Source organism: Lycorma delicatula, chromosome 2, assembly GCF_047948215.1.
Source record: "Lycorma delicatula isolate Av1 chromosome 2, ASM4794821v1, whole genome shotgun sequence".
Lineage (NCBI taxonomy): Eukaryota > Metazoa > Arthropoda > Insecta > Hemiptera > Fulgoridae > Lycorma > Lycorma delicatula.
Window position 1 is genome coordinate 180526615 of NC_134456.1, and position 24445 is coordinate 180551059.

The 24445-nt window shown below is 30.4% G+C and overlaps 1 protein-coding gene across 1 annotated transcript in view; it reads right to left on the reverse strand.

The window, feature by feature from the left end:
* mib1 (E3 ubiquitin-protein ligase mind bomb 1) overlaps nt 1-24445 on the reverse strand; it is a 276457-nt gene that overhangs the window by 237898 nt on the left and 14114 nt on the right. The window contains exons 3-6 of the mRNA XM_075356782.1: nt 18999-19170; nt 13697-13931; nt 6668-6787; nt 3466-3620 (exon numbers count right to left, since the gene is read on the reverse strand). Coding sequence (XP_075212897.1) covers nt 3466-3620; nt 6668-6787; nt 13697-13931; nt 18999-19170 — 682 coding nt within the window. The remainder of the gene's footprint in view (nt 1-3465; nt 3621-6667; nt 6788-13696; nt 13932-18998; nt 19171-24445) is intronic.

Sequence of the window (24445 nt, forward strand, 5' to 3'; positions counted from 1 at the left end):
TAGTATAGAAAACGCGTGCTCCAACTTATAATAGTGATTAAACTTCAATTTTATATTTAAATTTTTTTTTATAACAAAAAAAAATCACATTACATCAGATCACTTCCACCTGTGCTCTACCAGTAACATGAATATCCAGCCAATAGGTGATTTCTTGCCATTTGTTGAAGAGGATATTAGAATGCCTATGTTCAATTTGTGGGAACGCAAACGGCTCCAACACATCAAGATTCCTGACAGATGGATTGGAAGAGGTGATTCATCAGAAGTCCTCTCCAATGAAAGCAAGAAGCTATTAATATTAATTCAACACTTGGAAACTAAATATCCATATCATAAAAACAAACCATTGAATCTTTTCAAAAGAAAATTACATACTTTGAGAAATCAACAAGCTTCTACTTGTAAATCAAGCCGTACTGATAAAATTACACTTGAAGCATCGTATCTCACAGCATTAAGAGTAGCTAAGATGTCTAAACCCCATACAATCACAAAAAACCTGCTGAAATTGATATCATCATTGTTTTAATAGGCATGGAAGAAGCAAAAAATTTGAAAAAATATTCCACTTTCTAGTGATACAGTATCCAGGCAAATGGATGACATGACTACCAATGTTCACGATCAGATAATCCAGTAAATGAGTTCAAGTGAATGTTTTAGTATCCGTTTTGTTGAAACAACAGATGTGGCAAACATTTCTCAGTTCTTATACTTTGTGAGATATGAATGCAACAGGGAAAGATCAACCAAAGAAAACATGTTGTTTTACAAATCAATACCTGGTCATGCAACAGGGTAATGTCTCTTTCATGTTTTTTATGAAGCTACTAAAAACTATACTATACATTGGACAAGTTGTACTGCAGTTTGTAGCGATGGAGCAAAGGCAATAACAGGAAAGAACAATGAATTTCTGAAAAGATTAAAAGACTGTCTTATACCAAGAGCAGAATAGATGCACTGCTTCCTTTGCAGACATGCTCTTGCCACAAAAAATATGCCAAAAATATGCTAAAAATTCATTTGGCAATGTATTTTAGGAAGATAAAAATGATTTCTAAATGAGATGGGTACTGAATCCATTTAGTGAAAACACTGTTGCAGCTATTATCTAGTCGTGAATCTCAACTGGTATCTAACCAGTTGAGATTCACGACTAGCGATACCAGTTGAGATTCACGACTAGCGATACCAGTTGAGATTCACGACTAGCTCATCTAAATTTTTGCTGATAAAACGTTACAACTATTATTTACATCTGAAAATTTAGATATGTTTTGCCTTGTTTGTCGACGTGATATAGAAATTTACTCACAGAAGCATTGACAATATCACCATGTCTTACCATGTCACAGATGTAAGACCTTTCACCATGTCTTACATCTGTGAAGAGGGTTTTTTGCCTATGGTTGCGTTAAACACTAAATATAGGAATCGTCTTTTACCACTTAAAAACAATTTGTTTTTGTGTGTTTCTAAAGTAGATATAAAAAACTTTTAAATGAAAAACAAATGCAGCCATATCATTAATTTATTTTCTTTACATGTGTACTTATACATGTTAAGTAAAATGTTTATAGTGATTTTTTTCTCATAAAATGATTTCCTTATTGTTAATGTGTAAAGTTGTAAACTAATTTCGTAATCCCCATTTTATATCATCATGATCCCCAGGTTGAGATATGCTGGTATACACTTAACTGGTTAGTGTCTTTAAATAATGGATCATTTCAATATTCATTCTTAAGACTCATATAGTAAAGATGTCCATCAACGGTTCTCAGAATTAATGCCACTCTGTACAAAAAACAATGGGTTGTCACTATAGTTGGGTTCACTCCCTGACAAAACTTATCAAATTTTTGATTTTACCCAATAATGTTGCTGCTTCATAATTAAAAGAGAGATGAAATTTTCCCTGGAAATACTATGTTCAACATGGTAATTAATAACAGTCATAAATATCTTTGCCTGAAGTAGTCATTTTAAGTTCTTGGGAAAATAAAAATTGTTCAGTAACACCTAAATTATATTTAATCCTAATAAAGATTATTAATTGGCATTTACCATCTGCTCAGTACTTTTGTCCAGCTGTAGAACAAACACAGTACCTCTCACCAATTTAGTGTTTACAATAATCTCAATGTCATGAGACATTTATTTTATTCAGCAGCTGATAATGCTATTGGATAATGGAATTTTGAATATGTCTTCTTCTGCAGCATCACCAAACATTATTTTTGTAATTTCTTTGCCGATGGTAATATTAATTCCTCACCTACATTATAAGATTTTTCCTGTTGGGCTATCAACGCAGACTGCATTTGAAGCATGCAACGCTTTGTCAGAAACAGAAATGCATTTTATTAATGCACTAGAGGTTTTATTTTGTAACTTCAAAAGATGATCAAAATATTAAAATATTCTCTTGGTTTTGAAGCTACATGAGAACGATTACTTTCTAAAGGTCTTTTAAGTTTATTCAGCACCACTGAATGATTTGACAAAGCAGTTCTCCATATAAGACACTTGGATGTCTGTTACATTCATCTCCACACTTCATAAAACCGTACTGAATGTATTCATCATTGTATTTACAACGCACAGCTCATTTTTGAGAATCCTGAAGGGAATCATAATTTCCACTAACATTACATGAACTAGCACTGATTCAGCTTGTCTTTTTTGGATGAGAAATTTATCCATAACAATGATATAAAAGTACTTTTGCATAATAGTTGCACTACTACCTACTTATGCCACATATAAACTAAAAAAGCCAATATGTTTGACGACTCTAATAAACAGTGTAAATACTTGCAGTGTTGCCATGTTTTTTCAGTAGAAAATCCCTCAGCCTTGAAGCGTACCTATGCTGAGGGTATAATCCCTCAACACTGTAACACTGAACACTATTTATTACTAGGGAAGAGTAAACTAAGCACTGCTGCAAGTGTTCACTAACACTCAAAATTAACAGCAGGCAAAAAAATTAAACTCAGCATTGTTACAAGTATTGACTGGTACAGTTTGTCTCAAAATAAATTTAACTATATAAAATTTATGGTTTCATAAGTATAAATTACATTGTATAGAGACTCTCGATATCACATAACAGCTATTTTTAAATTATAAAATTTTGTAACACACCCCAATAGTACTGTGTGACGCAGCAGTCGGAAACCACTGCTCTAGAATATCAAGACATATTAAAAAATTAAATTTGAGCCCAATCAGTCGTTTTTTCTTTTTTAACAGTTTGTACAAAATAAATTAATTTTAAAAACATGATTTCTCTACATTTAAAACATGATATAACTTAAGCTACTAATTAAATGAAGCCTATTTTATTTTTAAACACACTACCCTGTAATTTACAGAAAATAATATGATACATAGAAAATAATGTTGTTTAAATTTTTAGATATCAGAGTATTTTTAATATGTGTAAGTATTTACCTATTCCCACTAGGATATGAAACGACAATGTCATGATCTTCATCAATGCCAGCAACAGTTCCAGTAGAGTTCAGACACTCAAACATTCCATCGGTCCAACCACCATGACCGTGCTGTAATGACTGCACTATTTCTAGTTCTAAATCAACATTAACCTAAAAAAAAATAAATAAATAAACACATTTATTTAAAAGGTACAGGATGTATAAAACTAGTTTTACTTTTTTCAATGAAATCTTACTTTATTGTTATTAGATTAATCAGTAACAAATTTTACCAATGAAAATGATTTTTAAAAAAATCTCATTTGCTCATGTTTTTTTATTGAATAAAATTAAAATCAGGATTTAAAAAAAATGAGAAGTAATTTTAAACATTTTTATTAATAATTATTGGGTGAGGAAATTACTCAAATAAGGTTTATCCAGTAGCTTTAACATTAATTTATAGTGTATTCCTTATTAATTCTGAAAAAGGAAGATCACTTTTGCTGTCTAATGTAAAGTATTTCAATACCTTTATAAGATAAAAATATTTTTATGGATAACTGTTATAAAATAAACAGTACTTCTTTTCCATTTAGCCTCCAGAACCACTGTAGGGTATTACTTCAGAGGATGAATAAGGATAATATGTATGAATGTAAATGAAGTGTAATCTTGTACAGTCTCAGATTGACACATTTCTGAGATGTGTAGTTAATTGAAACCCAACCATCAAAGAACACTGGTACTATAATTCAAAAAGTAAAATATGATGTAAATTATACTGATGGATTAATTGACATCATGATATGATATGCTGTAAAGAAATATATTAGCCAAATTATTACTTACATTTAAATCCATTAACAAGTAAATAAGAATTAAACAATTGTAGCACAATTGTTCTTCATTTTATCAAAATGGTTAAAACACAAAGAAGTTTTATACAGTATACTATTAGCACCTTTTATCTAATTTCTAGCTGTAATCAAAACTTCTTAAATTACAATAATCAATTTAAAAAGGAATGGAAGTTGAATTTGACAAGTAGATGTCTGTATTATAAAGGTGAGTGAAATTGTCAAGCAACAGCATGAATTTACAGTAAGTCACTCTTGACAATATAAGCATGTTGATTAAAACAATTCCTTTTCTCTCTCCACTCACTAGACTGATTTAGTTCTCTTGTCAACTTTTTAGTACTTTGAATTAACTGTTTAACCTCAACTGAATTTTTGTTTTGATAAATTATATTAATTTAGTATTTTTTTACAACTATAATAAATGCACATATAAAAGCAATAGCACTTAAAAACATGTAAAACAGCACTAATTAGATATATATATATATATATATAATATATACATATTTTTGCCCATACTGTGTACACAGTATGGGCAAAAAGTTTCTTTACATGTTAATAGCATAGTATAGTTAGACATGTAGATAAACAGTGTTATGATTACAAAACAATACAAAAAAAACAGTATATTTTTTACTATTGTTGAGCAGATAGACTCTTTATTATTATTTCCCACCATAAGCTAAGTCCTGCACTTGTCACTTTGGTTAGTGAGGGGGGTTGTGATAGTCTCGAGTTAAACCATGGCAACAAGTGCTTTCACTGTTGAGGAGCGTTTGGTGGCTTCTGTGTGGGTTCACAAATGTAAGAACGGAAAGACAACAATGACAGACATTTTGAGGAACTTCACTGTGCGGTTTGTAAAACTGCCACCATCACGACCAACGTTATTTGCATCACAGAAGAAAACCTTTGTGATGGGAAGTGGTCTTGATGCACCACCTAGCAGACGGCCTAGACTCGCACTGAAACTTGCCTTGCTGTGGTGGAATCAATTGAACACTCACCAATGAAGTCAACCCGTAAGCGGTCTGCAGAATTAGGCATCCTGTGATAACTATGCGAGACCATGCGGAAAGACTTGAATGTTTAATGTTTTTGGTCATCCTCAGTGAATGATTTGACTGACTTGGAACAATGTGTGCATGCATGTGAAATGCTGCTCACATTAAATGATCAAAAAACATTATGTTCTCAGACGAGTGTGCAATTTATCATAGGTCATGAAATCATAATGTCTTTTTTTGGGCAAAAGACAATCCACACTTTTATGAAGAAATCGAGTGCAATCCACTGCAATTTGGGCAGGAATAACAGCAGACCATCTGCTTGGACAATATTTTTTTGATGGTTCTATGAACCAGCACAGCTATCTTCACATGATTAACATGTGGTTGCTTCCAGAATTAACAGCAAGAGGAATAGTTGACATCGTCACACTTCAACAAGACGGTGCTCCACCACAGTTTGCTGTGAGTGTATGCACATGGCTAAATGAACTGTTTCCAAACCAATAAATAAACCTTGAACCTTTGTAACAATGATATTCACAATAGATGTTAATGTTAACTAGACATAAATGTTGAAATATACTGTTTTTTTTTGTATTCATAACAATGTTTTTTTACATATCTAACTCGCTCACACTGTATATATGCTCTGTGTATGTGTATGTGTATGTGTATGTGTATGTGTATGCGTGTGTGTGTGTGTGTGTGTGTGTGTGTGTGTGTGTGTATGCCTATACATATTATGAAATATAATATGTATATATTTTATATATTTTTTAAAATTTCATAAAAAAATCTTAAAAGAGTTATTAAAGACAAATGATGGGATGCTATCCCACGGATTTTGTTTTTACATGACAATGCCCAGCCACACACACAACAAATCGGAAAGTGAGGCAACTGGAAAAATCTTGTTTCAAAATCTTCAATCACCCACCTTATAGTTCTTATTTAGTGCTCACTCATTTTTTTTCACCTTAAACAGTCTTTCACAACACAAAGGTTTGACAATGACAACAAATTCAAAAATGGCATTACTGCATGGTTTAAGTCACTGGCAGCAGATTTTCTTGAAAAGGAAGTGAAAAGCTAGTAAAACACTATGAAAAATCTGATGAAGTTGAATGCAGCAGTGAACTGCACATTCACTTTCATTTATGAAAGTACTTTTGTATTTTCATGAAAAAAAATGAAGGTAAGGTCTTATCTTAATATTCTGTACTAGGTGGTTTATTTATTAGAATTTAAATATTACATACATACATAAATATATATATATATAAATGCATGATGTAAACAACATACAAGTGTAAGTTACACAGTATACATTAAAATAAACACCAACCTGATCACCAATCTGCAACCCATGACTTGCACTCCTTGCAGTACCTTGTTCACCAAGCAAAGGAAGATGGTCTCTATACACCGTCTGACCTTTCACATCATTAACTACTTTTAAGTCAGCCTAAAAACAAACAGAGGAGTTAAAAAGTTTCTATGCAGGCATTTTACTACACATACAATATTTTTATATGATTTAAATCCATGTGGAAATGGAGCTAAAAACATATCTCAGTGAAAAACATTTTGGTGGCTAAAAGTACCCAATTTTTTGAACATACAATAAATTCACTTGATTTTAGAGCTACTGAGTATTTTATATTTTAAAAAATCAAAACATTTAGTGACAAGAGCCAGTTTACAATTCACAGAATATACAGAAACAAAAAATGATGAACTCATAGAAGAAGCTTACAGTGGGAAAACTAGTTAAAACAGTGAAGGTTTTAATGGAGAAAAATTGGTGGAGGGAAGACTACACTGAAGGAAATAACTGTTGAAATCTAATTATAAAAGCAAACCTTCATTTCATTTAAATTTCTTTTTTTTTTTAAAGTGTTGACAGTAATTAATAACTTAAATCTGAAATTAGCCGTACTTGATAAAAACAAAATTGTAAAGTATAACATACTAGCTAATATTGGCAATTAAACAGAAAATAAGGAGCCTAAACATCCACAGATTACCTATAAAATAACATCAGAATATAAAATAAACCACACTATCAATTGCAACAGTGTTGGTATTTCTCACAATGGAATGTGTTCCATATAAAATGCAACCCATCAATCATCCTTCTACAAAATTAAAAATTTTTAAATTTAATTAAATTTTTTTTTTAATTTGTAGGGTTGACTACCTTACTACCTACACCCTGACATTTTATTGAAATGTATTCATCAAACACCTGATTAGCACACTAATGCAGTAGAATACTACAAGCAGCCATAACAAAGCAATCAGAATGCTCAGTGCATTGCGAGATGGTTTTTTGACAAGAGGAACATGTTATTGTTGAGTCATACTACAGTAAGTGATAAACGACTATGTAGAATAAATTCAGAGAGAGATAGGTTCTGTTAATGGCAAATACACAAGATCAGAAGTAGTGTTGCATGCAGACATGGTCACTGAAATCAATGATCAAAATACTGCCTCACCAGAAAAAAAATCAACTAGACACTTGTCAGCTGAAATTATTACCAAAATCAATCATTCAATGGGCGAAAAAAGTTAAACCTACAAACATATCAAATTCAAATAGTAACTTGTTGATCCTGCCAAAGAAAAACTGCTAGAATATTATTGTCACTGGTATTGTCGATTTATGAGCAAGGGGATTCATGCTATGGACTATTTTTCTCAGATGAGGCATGGTCATTTGACAACTACATAAAAAATCAAAACAGTGGGATCTAGAAGTACTGAAAATCCCATGTGAATGAAAAATCACTGAACCTGCAGAAAATGGGCATATGATGTGTGATTCACAAAAAAGATTGTCAATCCTATTTTTTTTTTTTTTTTGTGGTTATACCATTAATGCAGAACAATATTAGAATATTTTATTTCAATTCATTGCATTCTTGGAAGAGTAATATTGATACTGTTGGTTATTACATGAAAGCAAAATATCGCAAGATACAAATTCAATAACTGCTTTCATTAATGAATTCTTTGATGATCACGTTATTGGTTGTAGCTTATGGCTATTGAGATCTCCAGATTTGCTATTGCCTTTTTTTTTTCTTTGGGATTACTTCAAAGAAAAAGCCTACAGTAAAAAACCACAAACATTAGAACTGAAAGTCAATACTGAAGGAACAATATTAAATATTCAGTCACAGACTAAGAAAGCAGTTGCAAGAAAAGGATGGAAGTGTGAATTCAGGAAGCCACTTTCAGCATTTACTCTAGAATTTAAGGTGTTATAAAATTTCATAATTAAACGTATTTAACAACTTATTCATGCCTTTTTCAATTACGTATACCTATTGACGTAATGAGTTGTGTTTTATGTGGGTCACCCTGTACTATACACATAAAAAACAAAACCACTTTAATCAGTTAAAAATCTTTTCTTTTTTTTTTGTCTTCAATCATTTGACTGGTTTGATGCAGCTCTCCAAGATTCCCTATCTAGTGCTAGTCGTTTCATTTCAGTATACCCTCTACATCCTACATCCCTAACAATTTGTTTTACATATTCCAAACGTGGCCTGCCTACACAATTTTTCCCTTCTACCTGTTCTTCCAATATTAAAGCGACTATTCCAGGATGCCTTAGTATGTGTCCTATAAGTCTGTCTCCTCTTTTAACTATATTTTTCCAAATGCTTCTTTCTTCATCTATTTTCTGCAATACCTCTTCATTTGTCACTTTATCCACCCATCTGATTTTTAACATTCTCCTATAGCACCACATTTCAAAAGCTTCTAATCTTTTCTTCTCAGATACTCCGATTGTCCAAGTTTCACTTCCATATAAAGCTACACTCCAAACATACATTTTCAAAAATCTTTTCCTGACATTTAAATTAATTTTTGATGTAAACAAATTATATTTCTTACTGAAGGCTCGTTTAGCTTGTGCTATTTGACATTTTATATTGCTCCTGCTTCGTCCATCTTTAGTAAGTCTACTTCCTAAATAACAAAATTCTTCTACCTCCATAATCTTTTCTCCTCCTATTTTCACATTCAGTGGTCCATCTTTGTTATTTCTACTACATTTCATTACTTTCGTTTTGTTCTTGTTTATTTTCATGCGATAGTTCTCACGTAGGACTTCATCTATGCCGTTCATTGTTTCTTCTAAATCCTTTTTACTCTCGGCTAGAATTACTATATCATCAGCAAATCGTAGCATCTTTATCTTTTCACCTTGTACTGTTACTTCGAATCTAAATTGTTCTTTAACATCATTAACTGCTAGTTCCATGTAAAGATTAAAAAGTAACGGAGATAGGGAACATCCTTGTCGGACTCCCTTTCTTATTACGGCTTCTTTCTTATGTTCTTCAATTATTACTGTTGCTGTTTGGTTCCTGTACATGTTAGCAATTGTTCTTCTATCTCTGTATTTGAACCCTAATCTTTTTAAAATGCTGAACATTTTATTCCAGTCTACGTTATCGAATGCCTTTTCTAGGTCTATAAACGCCAAGTATGTTGGTTTGTTTTTCTTTAATCTTCCTTCTACTATTAATCTGAGGCCTAAAATTGCTTCCCTTGTCCCTATACTTTTCCTGAAACCAAATTGGTCTTCTCCTAACACTTTCTCCACTCTCCTCTCAATTCTTCTGTATAGAATTCTAGTTAAGATTTTAAATGCATGACTAGTTAAACTAATTGTTCTGTATTCTTCACATTTATCTGCCCCTGCTTTCTTTGGTATCATTACTATAACACTTTTTTTGAAGTCTGACGGAAATTCCCCTTTTTCATAAATATTACACACCAGTTTGTATAATCTATCTATCGCTTCCTCACCTGCACTGCGCAGTAATTCTACAGGTATCCGTCTATTCCAGGAGCCTTTCTGCCATTTAAATCTTTTAATGCTCTCTTAAATTCAGATCTCAGTATTGTTTCTCCCATTTCATCCTCCTCAAGGAAGATGCGTCTTGAAATACTCCACTCTCCTCCCTATCTTCTTGTTCATCACGAAACCTACTCCTGCCTGCCCGTTATTTGACGCTTAAAAATCTTAACACTTAAAAAATACTTTTGCCAATAGCCTTTGTTCTTACTTGCCATTAAGTCCACCCTACTAAAATAGCAAAAGAATTAAATAATAGTGGAAAAGCATAATTTCCCATATACCCATTACATAAAATGTACAAACTGTGTAAGATGGATAACAGCATCTACCTCTATTTTATTAATGAATCAGCACCAAGCACCATCAATTAAAAATTCAAGAACAAATATAAAACAGATTTAAAAGTAAAATACACTGAGTCCCAACTTTTAGCAGGGATATGTCCCAGGAATTTATCTCAAATAGTGAAACCTAAGTGATATGTTAAGATGGGGCATTACCTTCTTCGGATTCAAAGTAATATTAAGGAAGACAATTTACAACATGCAAATTAATCTGAACACAGATTTTATGTAATAAAAAGTAACTTCATTTGGAAATAGAAAATTATACCTGTACAATTTGAGAATATCTAGTAATTAATTGTCCTCCTTTATTCTCCTTTAATCACTTCACATACACGATTTGGCATCAACTCAATAAATGTACTACATACTTTTTTATTTCTTCATAATGAAACCATACTGTTATCATTGCTTTAATGAGGTCAATTTTTGTGGTACAATTTATTTTTGAGGGTTGTTTTTTGACTATTGCCCAAAGATTTTCAACAGGGTTTAAGTTTGGGGAGTTGCCTGGCCACAGGAGCACTTTAATGTTTCATTATTCAAAACCTTTTTCCACTTTTTTGGCAGTATGGCATGACGCCAAATCTTGGAACATTCCATTGCCTTGTGGGAATTTGTTTTGTTGTGTCAAAATCCTTTCTTCAGAATCTTGATATACCCTTCACTTTTTAACATACCATCGACTGGAAGTAATGAACAAGGGCCTTCAAATGTAAAACAACTGTGTTGTTTTACATTTCAGTTAGCATGTCATTTGGCCCCCAAGAGTCTTTTTTGTACACTGCTAGTGTTAATATCTGCTTTTTAGCTGTCCAATAAGCTTTCTGTTCAGCTGCAAGAAGTCTGCGTTTAACAGTTATCATGTGTAAATCTGTTTCACTGGTGCTAATTCTCAATTTTAAGTCCACCGCAGATAATTTTGGATCAAGTTTACTTTTTCTCACTAATAAATGATCCTGTGTTGGACTAGTTTTTTTTTTTTACGACTACACCAGCTTCTCCTTTAAAGTAAAAAGAAACCAGTTTCTTTAAATTGTTTTAAAATAGCATTCACTCTCCCTGGTACAACACCACACCCAGAAGCTTTTTGTCATCATACAGGAATGCTCAAAAAGAGAAACAATTTACAAACAATGGTGATACCCATTTTTCTGTTAATGCCTTTGTTATCGAGTTATAAGCATTCAAATTCGCAATGACAGAAAAACCAGGTTAACAATAAAACTAGGTAAAATGCGCTACACACACAATTTTATTGCAATTTACATTCATAATGTATACAATAACAAACTTTAAGCAATGCTTTAATATTGAGAATAATAAATAATAACCAATAATTAACTATAATAAAGGCATTAACAGAAAAATGGATTTCACCATTGTTTTTCTGGTCAAATTTTAAATTAAAATCTTGTGTCACATGGCACCTTCCTTTTTAAAAAGCCATACCAGAAGCGGATGAAGAGCTTCTACACAACCTCTCCTATTTCGAAACTTACAATAAGACAAAATAACCCAGCAATAGCGACTCCTCCGGAAAAGGGGACGCATTGCTCCCTCCTTATAGCTAGTGTCCCGTTGTGGCGTATTCCTGGTAGCCTATTAAAGAGTTAGCACCGAAAGGACTTCAGTGGACGGTCTGAAGGGGAATTACGTCGGGAGGACAGGCTTTATAAGCCTAGCCTTCCGCGGTCGGCCCATGAAATGGGTTCGATAACGCTGGTTTAACAACGGATTGGAATGCAATTAAATCCGTCTTAAATTCACTAAAATAATAATAGACAAAACTTGAAAAATTAGATCCGAGATTAAAAAAAAATAACCTTTTAAAAACAAGCCCGATTAGAATGATCCAGCAGCAAGGGACTCTGTCCAGGTTCTGCGATAAAGTAGGGAGTAATAGACTCCTGCCAACTTTGCATTCCATTCCCTATTTAAAAAAATTAAGTTGGATTCAATATGGCGAATCCAAGATGACAGACAAAAATTAAAATCCATCATAATGCAGATTTTTTTTAACTATATAGAATCCATTTCTTTCTGCCTCAAAATACCTCTCAGATATGCAGCATAAAGGTGTTTCTATATTTAAATATCACCCAGTACATTCAAGACAAACAGAACAAAAGATATGAAAATATGATTTTGTAATTAAAAATGAAATAAACTTTTACAAGACACTGTTTATAATATGAAAACTGCTAAACAACCAAAGAACAAGAACTTCACCTCACATTACACAAACTTAAAGGATGGGTGTGGTCAAGCAGTGTAGCCATGACATAAAATAAACAAAAGATTCCCAGTGCTCGAATTAATTTGCATGCTACTGTTAAGTAAATTTAATATTCAAGATAATTCAAAATAAATATATTTAATAAGTTTGTTATCACCAACAGTTATTTCCTAATTTACTCAAAAATCTTATAACAGTCATGAAATATCATCTAAGTTATTTTTTTAAAGTACTCCTATTAATTAAATGAATTTTTTTTATTAATTTTTACTTATTAGACACTACCACTTTTTTTATATGTATAATTGTACAATTTACATTTACTTTTACTCTCAATAATATATAAAGCATTTATTCAAACCTTACTAGATATACAAAAATATATAGTGTCCGTCAACTGAAAATGTTTATATTTTTATTTACATCTTATCACCTTATATTTCTTTAAAGATTTATTTTTACAGGATTATACTATTTCAAAATTTATTCTAAATTTTAATCTTTATTCTATGTATGGATTCAACTAGAAACTGTATCAGATGTTGTACTAAACAAAAACCTTCATTTAATCAATGAATACTTTTGCAAAATTAGATTTATTTTCAGAATATGTACCTTAATCACCCATATACTTATCAGTCAGTACATTTATCATACACCTTCTTAGCTCTTCATATTAAGAATCAACAAATTTTAGTTTCATAAAATTCAATATAAAAAATACCTAAACGCTGCAAAATATACACACAACAAATAATTTTGTAGTACTTTATGACTTAATGATCAAATAATGATCAAACTAGGAATTATTAGACTCTAAGTGTTCTTACAGAGTTAAGAAACAGGCTTTAGTAACTAATAAATAAATAAACTCAGTGCAATTGATAAAATATTTTACAATCTTACCATGCCTTCAAATCCAACTCTGTAAAGATTTTTAGCTCCATTATCCCAAACAACATAAGCAGCTGAACGAGGCGAAGCAGCTGACCAATCTTGTATTTCATTAACCTTACCGCGACGTCCATTACCACCATCCTGATCTTCCCATTGCCAATCGACACCTCTAACTACACGAGCACCAGGAAATATACCTCGAATTGTTATTTTCTTACTCTTGCGACGGGGTTCCAATAAAACTCTAGAATAAGACAATTACAAATAAGAAGATCAACATAAAGACAGCTACTTTATAATTTACACAAAAGCACACACAGATCCTTTGAAAAGTATTTGCAACAAGATGAAACAAATTTAATTAAAATAATACTACCAACTGCTACCATATTAAGAAGTTAATAAGCTTAATCTAATAAAAATACAGCTTGTTAACAGCTAAAGTGTTTAATTACTGTTAAATTAAATTTGAATAAATCATAATCATATAAAAATGTTGATGACAGAAAAAGATAATGTAATGTCTTTAGTTGTCAATGTTTGTGTCAGCATAGCTAGACATGAAATAAAAATGGATATATTTAATAAACATGAATTTCACAGAGAGAGTGTCAAGAATCAACTAACAAAAATCATTTATTGGTGGGACAGTTTTTGAGATTGGAATCGCTTAGAAGAGAAGGAAGTATTAAATAAAACATAATATCTGTTACAAATCAAACAACAGGAAATACATAGGCTTGGTGGTAAGTTCTGGAGTCAGCCAAACCATATTAATACAACAGTTGGATCTTATACTACATTTATTACTAAATTAAAACAAAAATAAAATAATATTCAATGTTCTAATTACAAGAGGTTATGAACAATGAAACCTTTTAAAGTATCTTAGACAATATCTAACAAAAGATAAATAACAGCCAGAGCTACAAAAATTAACAAACAACTATCAAGTGCATAAAGGAAATTTTTTGAAAAACAATTCCAAAAAATAATGAAAAGTTTAATAACTAAGCATATCATTTATTATTTTTAATACTGTTCAAAACAAAATTTGTAAACGTTTAAGTTACAAATTAAGAAAATTTGTTTGGTAAATATATTTGACTTAAACTTCATCTAGTTATAAAAAAAAATCCCTTTCAGCACATCGGAAGGTGGAGGTAGATTTCACTGATGCTAAGAAGGGGATTAAAAAGATTTCCACCTTTAAGTTAAGAAAAACTTTAAATTTACTCGATGGTTGCATGTGAAAAAAAGTTTCATATGTCTAGCATACGACAAGCCCCATCTTCTTACAATTCCAGCGACATTTTGGTCATCACTTGCCATAAGGGTTGGTCATATCAAAAATTGTTTCAGGCAAAAGTTTTTGGTAATGTTTAGAGGACTAAAGACCACTTTAAACTGATTTGACATTATGCCTATTAAGGGAATATTTTCCCTAATTATATTACATGATTCATTCCTCATTGTAATTCCGAACAAAATTTCTCATTTTATACAAACTGATTTGGAATTAATTTCCAAGATAAGAGATTTCTACAGAAATCATCTACGGGGCAAACAAGCAGATTTCTGATCCAGTTTATTTTTTCTGCTAATAGTCATATTGAATTGCTTAAACTGCTTTTGATTGAAAAACAATGAACAAAATTATGAATTTTTTTTTCACATTTTTCTGTGAAGATATTTATTTCTAATTTTATGATAAATAGATAAATAAATACAAAAAAAAACTGATTATTTTTATACTTGAAGAGGAAAGCTGAATGATGGGGCTATTTTGTGTTCTTTCAAAATGTGGAAAAACGTTTTGGGGGCTTTCATACTCAAAGGGAAGTATTTGGGTAAAATAATTTTTAAGAAAATAATCCCTGAGGTGATAATAAATTTAAAATTATTAAAAATAATAAGATTTTTACATTTTAAATACAATAGTTAACTTGCAAAATGGATTTAAATTTAAAATAGAGAAGATGAGGAAATAAATATTTATAATAGTTGAAGACCTGATGTAGAAAAATCGATGTAGAAAATATAGATGCAAAAGACTTCCACTAACTCCTTTACTGAACCAAAATATAGCTAAAAAATATATAAAGCCATTTTTTGGGGAGAGCACTAGAAAAACAGCAGGCCTAAGGCCCACCATGAAAATGTTACATGGTTTGTTTCACTACACATGATTTTTTAAATGTTTTTGCCAATTGTAACTAAATAACATTTATGAATTTAGCATACCAACAACATCAGAAATATCTACAATGAAAGCTTCAAAATCCTGAGCATTTTTAGCTGTTTCTTGAATCGATTTCTTAACACAGCTCTAACCCCAATGTTTTCCTATTTTACCACCAAAACACAAATATAATTTTAGATAAATTGTTTGTATCAAGAACTATAAATCGTTCGAATAAATGAATGTTGTTCATGCACTGCGTGCAGTTGCCCAGATTGTTGGTGCACTCTGCGCCAATAGCAGCTAAAATAAAAATGTGAGCTCATACCTACAAACAAACCCAAGCACACCATATGTTTTTATGAAGAGTGATTTTTGGTAATTTTTGATATTGATAAAAAAACTTCAGCTTGTAAGAAAATTGTTTTTCTAAAGTGCCCAAGCAAAGATTTTAAATTTTATTTTGGCCAAAACACATCATACCTTTTTTTAAATTTTTGCATAAACTTAATACATTCTTTTCCCATAAGGCAGTACCTGTCTACCTAGTTTAAAGAAAATCGGTCAGTACGGTCAGAGTTATACGACCAAATACATATATATGCACAAACATCCATCTGACAAAAATAGATTTTTAGGACATCAGAGCATTGAAATAATTTTTTTTTACAGAATATTTACAATTCATTTAAATCTATTTTTTTAATGTCTCCTTAAAGCACAAAACTTAAAAGACCAATTTTTTAAATTTGTTTTACAGATCTATATACTTTCCTGTAATAGCCAATATAACAGCAAATAGTTCTACAGCCAGAAAAAAGACACTAATACCATGATCACAAAAGAATCATTCATAAGCACATATCACTAACATTTTAGCATTACAATCTGATGAAATAAAGTTTTTTTTCTGTAGTTAAATTTTTGAAACATAATTATCAGTTTTTTCTACAGGAGCTTATTTACCCTTGTTAATTTATTTTCCAGTTTTTTTAATGGTTTAACAAACCTCTCAAAAAGTTGAGAGCTTTATTATTAAACCATTTCAGCTATTTTACAAAATATTACATTATATTATAATATTATACTTTTACAACATAAGTAATAACAAGTATAATATAAGTAAACACTAAATATTTTTTCACCAAAAATCATCACTACCTGATAAACTCTAATGCTAATAACTTATCACATTAATAAAAATTAATTCAATTCCCAGTTTGCATATTATATAATTATTCAATGTTCATTTTCACATAATTATTACATACTCTTCTACATTTTACTTTACCAACTTCATTCTTTACTTCTCTTGGCTACCATTAAATAATTTAAATCCATTGTACATAATGATCTTCATATTGCTACTTTTTTCGTTCTTTCAATCCTCAAATCTTTATTCCTTAAAGAATAAATGCTAAAATTTTCAACAAATGTGATATCTTTAAAAAACACACAGGAACCCTCTATTTTTTAATTTAAAAATTGACACTAAGCTTAAGAACTTATGTCCTCAACATTAAATTAACACTTGCAAACCGATTAACTTTCAAATTTCTTGCACTGCTCTACTTTGTAACTTTTGAATTCTGTACATTTGGCCCTCATTACACCCAAGCAATATTGGGGCACAAAAATCTTCATTAGGTGCCACCATACTTTTATTAAATTCCACAACTCGAACATAATCTAATTTATTTCTAATTCTACCAAACAAAAAATTTTTCTTTTACATTTTTTTACATATTTGATCAATATACGTTTGTCAAATTTAAACTTTTCATCAATAATAACTCCTAAATAGTTAATATACTCTATTCTTTAAATATTTTGATTATCTATTCTTACTGAAACCTGTTTTTGTTATTTAATATTGTAAATTTTTGTTTTGTTTGCAATTAACTTTAGTTTATTTAGATTCACCCATTTGGTAATTTTAATTAAATTTATTTCAAGTTCTCTACAGCACAATCTACGATCATCATCTTTTATATATATATAGCAAAGTATCGTCAGCAAACAATTTTACATTACTATGTGAAATGTTAACCTTAATGTCATTTATATACATACATATATATAATAAACAGTAGAACTCCAAACAAAGTTCCTTGCGGTACCCGTAGATTAGCATATTTCTCACTAGAGATCACATTATCCACCTTAGTTCTTTGTCTTTATTTTTTAAATACAATTCAAAGCTACAATACGTGTTACCTTCTACTACATAAAAATTTAATTTCGTTAACAATAATTGTCTATCAATTGTCTCAGAATCTCTTTAAATGTCAAAAATACAGATATAAAGACTTTGTTCCAATCTAAACAGTATTTCCACTGATTCAGAATAGTCAACGCAGTCTCACATGAATGATTCCCTATAACCTGAATGTTTATCTACAAGTATATTGTAATTTTTCATATATATATATATATCAAATTGGTTTTCACACATATTTCAATATTTTTTGTGATTACACTCATACTATTGATTGGCCTTATTTCTTTGCATTTATTAGTTTCTTTTACTTTCCTAATTGGTGTAACTATAGAACATCATTCATGTTTCCTGTTAATATTGTTTCCTTTACAATAATAAGTAAAATACTTTTTATCGGGTTAAAAACAAATAACAAAACCTTCTTACTTACTAAATCTCCATCTATTTTATTGTTCATTCCTGGTATTTCATTTAAAAGTTCTTCTTCAGTTATGACCTTTGTCTATTTTTATTTCCCTGATGAAAGTATTTCATATTGATAGGTACTTATCCATTAACAGAATTTCATTATTGAATTCAAAAGTTTAATATTTCAGTCATCCAAAACTCTCTTATATGTTGTGTAGTACAAACTGGTAATTGACAACTAAAATATGTAGTCAATATATTTTCAAAATGAATACCACTTTTATTTACCAACATTAATGGGGAAATAGTTTGATGACATTAATAGTATAGTACAAAATAGATGAAATTTTTTTTTCCACTACATTCAATTGATTGAACGGCAATAAAGTGCTAGAAAACACCACTAGATATCAACACAATATGCTTTGTTAACAAACCAATTATTTATAGTCATAGCTAACTAAAAGAAACTAATCTTAGTATAAAAATATATTCAATACCGTTCACTTCCTGGGGTAGTAATACGAAAAAATCTATGCCGCAAATGATGTTTATCACCATGATAACAAATTGAACATAAATCGTAATTGTTACACTCAGCACATTTCCAACGTATACCAAATATTGGCTGTTGACGACATGTATCACACATTGTTCCATCATGTTTCACACCTAAGAAAAAAAAATTAAGAATAATGAAGTAAAAGATAATAATGAAAAAAAAAACTAATAGCAATAAACTAACTTCTTTAAAAAAATTGATCAGCAGTATGGAAACAATACATTATATATATAAATATAGTAATTAACATATAATAATAAAAAACAGCACCAAACTTATTAATAACCTAAAATTCTGTAATATTTTCTAAGATGACAAAAATAATGATATGCTTCAGGAAAACTTTCTAATAATTGGGCATCTCAGATGTATTTCATTGTAGTAATATTATATAGCTAGTTATTTAAAAACAGATAATCTTATCAAAAATCATTAAAATTCAAAAAGGTTACTAAATAAAACAATCCAATGAGCCAATAATTGTTTAAGAACTGTGTTTTTACATAACAATATTTTATGTTCCTGGCCAGAACACTGATTTTAGCTAAAATCAATACTATTTCACATGTTAAAACCAGTTCATACAATAATAGGGTTAACTACACTAAATTAATCTTCTAACCTACTTTTAATATGATATATATACAATTAGATAAACAAAACCAGTAAAGTTCATAGAAAATAAATTATGACTAAATAAATAACATACACATTACACATTTTATTTTTATTTTTTTCCCAGCAATGAGAGAATATTTTGGAAAAAGATTGAGAAAATTCTTAACAGAAAATCAGAGTTCTTGGACAAGAACATGGTACAAAGATAGGTAATACGTAAATGGTAGTAGGAGAATGAATATGGAACAAGACTACTCCTTATAAGGAACGAAATAAGGGTTGTTAAAATTACTTTTTCCTTTAAGTATATTACACACTAGAAACAGATTGTTCATAAAACCCAATATTTTTTTATTTATTTAAAGTGTTTGAAAATAAGTGAATTCAATAACGTAAGATGATTTGGGAGAAGAAGCTATTTCTTCCAAAGAAAAATTTTATATTAAATGAATAACTTAAAAATAATTATTTTTTCCTAATGAAATAATTTAGTTACTCTGGCAATACAAAACAAGATATATTTAAAAATGAATTTAAACTCATTTTAACATTATCCAGTTAACAACTGAAAACAACTGTACTTAATGTTAAAAGAAGATAATTTGCATCATTTCCTTACAAATCCACATACCATGACATCAGTTTGATATCTCAAGTTACTCACCCATGATCCAGAACAAAAAAGGAAAAGGAGGAATAAATACAATATACTTATCTGAAAACTTAATCAATAATTTCCAACATTTGATCTGCAGCTAAATAAAAACTACAATATGTTTTTCCAACTACTTCTTTTCATTTCTGTTTTCTTGTAGCCTTTAGTATCTGGGACATCCATACCATCAATTGCCTCAAGGTTCCTTCAAACCTAATGTTTTACTGGTGTATTAGTATTTTATAATTATATGTTTATCTAATATTTTTTTTAAATATAGCAGTAATGAATAATACATAAAAATTAAGTTTAATCTTCTTTATTCTAAAGACAATTCTTCTAGAATAATGAAAAAATGTAACAATTTCTTTTAAAATTTTTATATAAAGTTTTTATAATAAGGTAAATTCATGTTCTAGTTTTAAAAATTATAACTTTAAAAAAATGATATGCATATGACACATCCATCAAATTAAGTAACACTTTTAGATCTTAGTATCTGATGAAGTTTTGGTAAGATGGTGCATTCACATAGGATACACATCAACATGACCAATATTACTCCCAGTAGTCAGGATGGTGACTACACAGAGGGGAGCTCAATGTGTTTACTAATAAAATTTGAATTTGTGACCGTTCATGAACTTGTTTATAATCTGTTAAAATGCACCTTTGTCACAGGAGCAACTGTAATTACTCCAGAAGTGTTATCCAGGTTATAATCTCTAAATCTGCAATCAGTATTCTCATTAAAAATGATTACAATAAAAATGTTTTTGAAAAAGTGATTTCCATTTATGAAAACTCACTTTTCATATTTTTTGGTATTACAAACACAATGTCAGGATTTCAGTCACAGAAAATCTATATTAACTCACAAAACATTAATGCAACTCCCTATCAGTAAATGATCGGTTGGGTCTTGGGCGAGACAATGTAACTGAACAAATTTTTTTTTTAAATCTACCATGACATTTCACAATTAGTTGAACTTGAATAGTTTGCTTTATCTTGAAGATGTAATTTTTTAACAGGACAGTGCTTTTTCTCATTATGAAAACTATGTTCATGAATTTGTCAAGAGATATTTCTATAAAATTGGATTGAAAGCAGGGATGAAAAACATGACCAATCAGGTTCCCTAATCTAACTCCTCTAGACTTTTACTTTTGAATTTTATGAAGCAAAACATGTACCCCATCCCATCAATGCATCTGCAACCAGAAACATTAGAAAACAATAACTGCAATTGTCATTACTAAAATTGTAAACAGAGTAAAGCAGGAAATGGAATACCGTATTACTTATGCATGATGATTCATGCAGCACACACGAACTTCACTGACTTTATAGTCAGCAAATTTTATAATTTATCAAAAGGTAAAATTGTAAAATGTTTCCTTCAATTTTGCACCTGATTACAAAACTTTTCCTATCATAATTTTTTTTTGGATGTGTAATTCACCATATAAGCTTTTAAATCTCATGCTTGGGAATATGAAGTGGAAATTTCTTAGCATAAAAAAATATTATGCCTGACTGGGATTTGAAGCTGGAACCTCTGGATGAAAAGCTGAGATGCTACCACTCTGCCACAGAGACCAGCAGTTTAAACAATAACATTTAAAACATGTATATATATATATATAAATATATAATATAAACAAAATAAATGTTATGTCTTTGCTTTTAACAGTAAACCAGTAGGGTTATTATGTATTTTATATGGTAGGTGTCAGTATAATTTAAAATTAACAAACAAAGGCATAATTATTTTAAATTAAAGGTACAAATTTAATAATACAGAGTGTTCAACTTAAAAGAGAGGCCCATCACTCAGTAATTTATACTAAATGCATATATTGGTGTGAGAGTAGGTAGTAAAATAATGTGGAAGATGTTGGTTCAACTGGAGCTAGAGTGGGAGGGTTGTTCATAGCCAGAAAACTTGAGTACCACTAGTATGTGTCAAGCATTTTGAACAAGGTTGTGTAATCACGTGTTGTTCGTTAAAATGCAGTTAACTGTTACAGAATGTGTATTCATGATGGAAACTTGTTTAGACACGAAATCTCATTTTCTGTCAGCAAAAGTTCAATTTGGAATTTTAAAAGGAAGTACCAATGAAAAGTGTTATTCAGAACGTAGTTAAAATTTTTTATGAAACAGGTTCGGTGTTAGAGCAGAAACATGCTGATACAGATTAGTTTTAATGACACAGGTTATACAGGACATTAAAGCAGCAGTTACAAGATTTCCTCACAAATCTTTACAGAGAATAAGCCAGAAAAAACATTTCACTAGGTTCAGACCACACTGCAGTAAGGAAAATGCTAAATGTTATCCATATTGAATGCAGGTTTTTCAACCTAGGTAGGTATATTAACAGTCAGAAATACTGCACCTGGGGTACTGAAAACCCACACATTTTCTTTGAATCTCCCCTACACTCACAAAAAATAAGCATATGATATGCAGTTTCAAGGCAATGAATAACAGGACCTTGTTTTATGAAAAAAAAAAAAACTAGATGCTGCTATCAAGAAATTATCTAACAGTTCACAGCCTTACTACAATAAAATGAATGTTACTGCTGGTTGCAACAGGACAACTCTACTTGTCATACAGCTCACTTTACTAGAGATACTATAGGAGTTTTTCAGTGGAAGAATCATTTCTAAAGGATTATGGCCACCAAGATTCTCGTGATCTGACTATGCCGGTTATTTAAAAGAAATTGTTTATAGGAGCAATCCATACAGCCTTTGATTCTACAGGAATCAAAGGCAAACATTACCAATGGCATCCAGGATATGAATGGGGACATTGCAGCACTAATTGCATTTGTTTTATTTTTTTTGCATTATTTGCTTCTAAAAGTAGCTAGGAACATGGTCAAACATGTTGACAAGTGCACATAAGTGGATGGACATCATTTTCAATACCTTTGGTAAATTATTAAGTGTTTGCTAATAAACTATTATTTATAGACTAAACTCAGCAATGGACCTTCTTTTAAGTGAAGTATATATCATACATAACCAAGATTTATAGCAATACCTATTATCTCCTGAGAATAAATCCCATTCAGAAATACAAATAATAGTCGTTTGATTTTAAATCACAAACTAATGAGATTATATAAGCTCAGCAACTGAGCACTAATGGTTTAAAAACCATAATACAGCGTTTCTCAACCTTTCAGTATTTGTGACCCAATTTTCAATCATAATTTTCATTGCGTCCCCCTCTCATACAATAACAATGTATACAATAATAATGTATTTTGTGAATTTTAACGCTAAAGCTATACTACGACCTTAATTAAAACCTTACAAATTACCAAGAAAAAGTAATTTATCGATATTTGACAACACTGATCCACTACAATGACAAAACCAGAATCAATGCCTCTCTATTGTTCTCTGTCTTAAATCCACCTTATTGGACATTCTCGCAGCTTCACAAGAAGTTCTGATTTGTCTCAAACATTCTGGAATGTCTGTGCAAACATATATAAATGCTGCACCTCATTCAATTCCAGCCAGTCTCAGTTGAGTCGATCCTTCTATTGCTATCAAATCTATCGTGAATATGTATGTTGTAATTTAAATGTTAATCTACTGAATGCAATTCACAGAATTAAATACTCATGGCAGCAGATTTATACAAAATCATGGATAACTTTTTAAGTGGGCGGGTTAAGCGAGCATTGGACAATAATGAAGCATCAAGTGCACAGACAAGCATGATTCTGAAAATAAAATCAAGAAAATATTCTCAAGAATACTTAAATTTTGTATTTATCAGTACTGAAGTAAATGAAGAAGAAAGGCCCCAAAAGAATTTTGGCAGCAGACAGCATGAAATCTAATAAACTAAAACAACATTTAGAAAATCTTCATAGTGAGTACATTAACAAATCTTGAGAATTCTTCGAATTAAAATTAAAATCATATGAAAAGCAAACACCATTTTTAAAAAAACTTTGTCTGTAAATGAAAAAGCTTTACTTGCTTCTTACAAAGTTTCATATAAAATAGACAGATGTAAAAGACTCACCGCCATTGGTGAAGAACTTATTTTGCCAACTGCAATTGAGATTGTAGAAG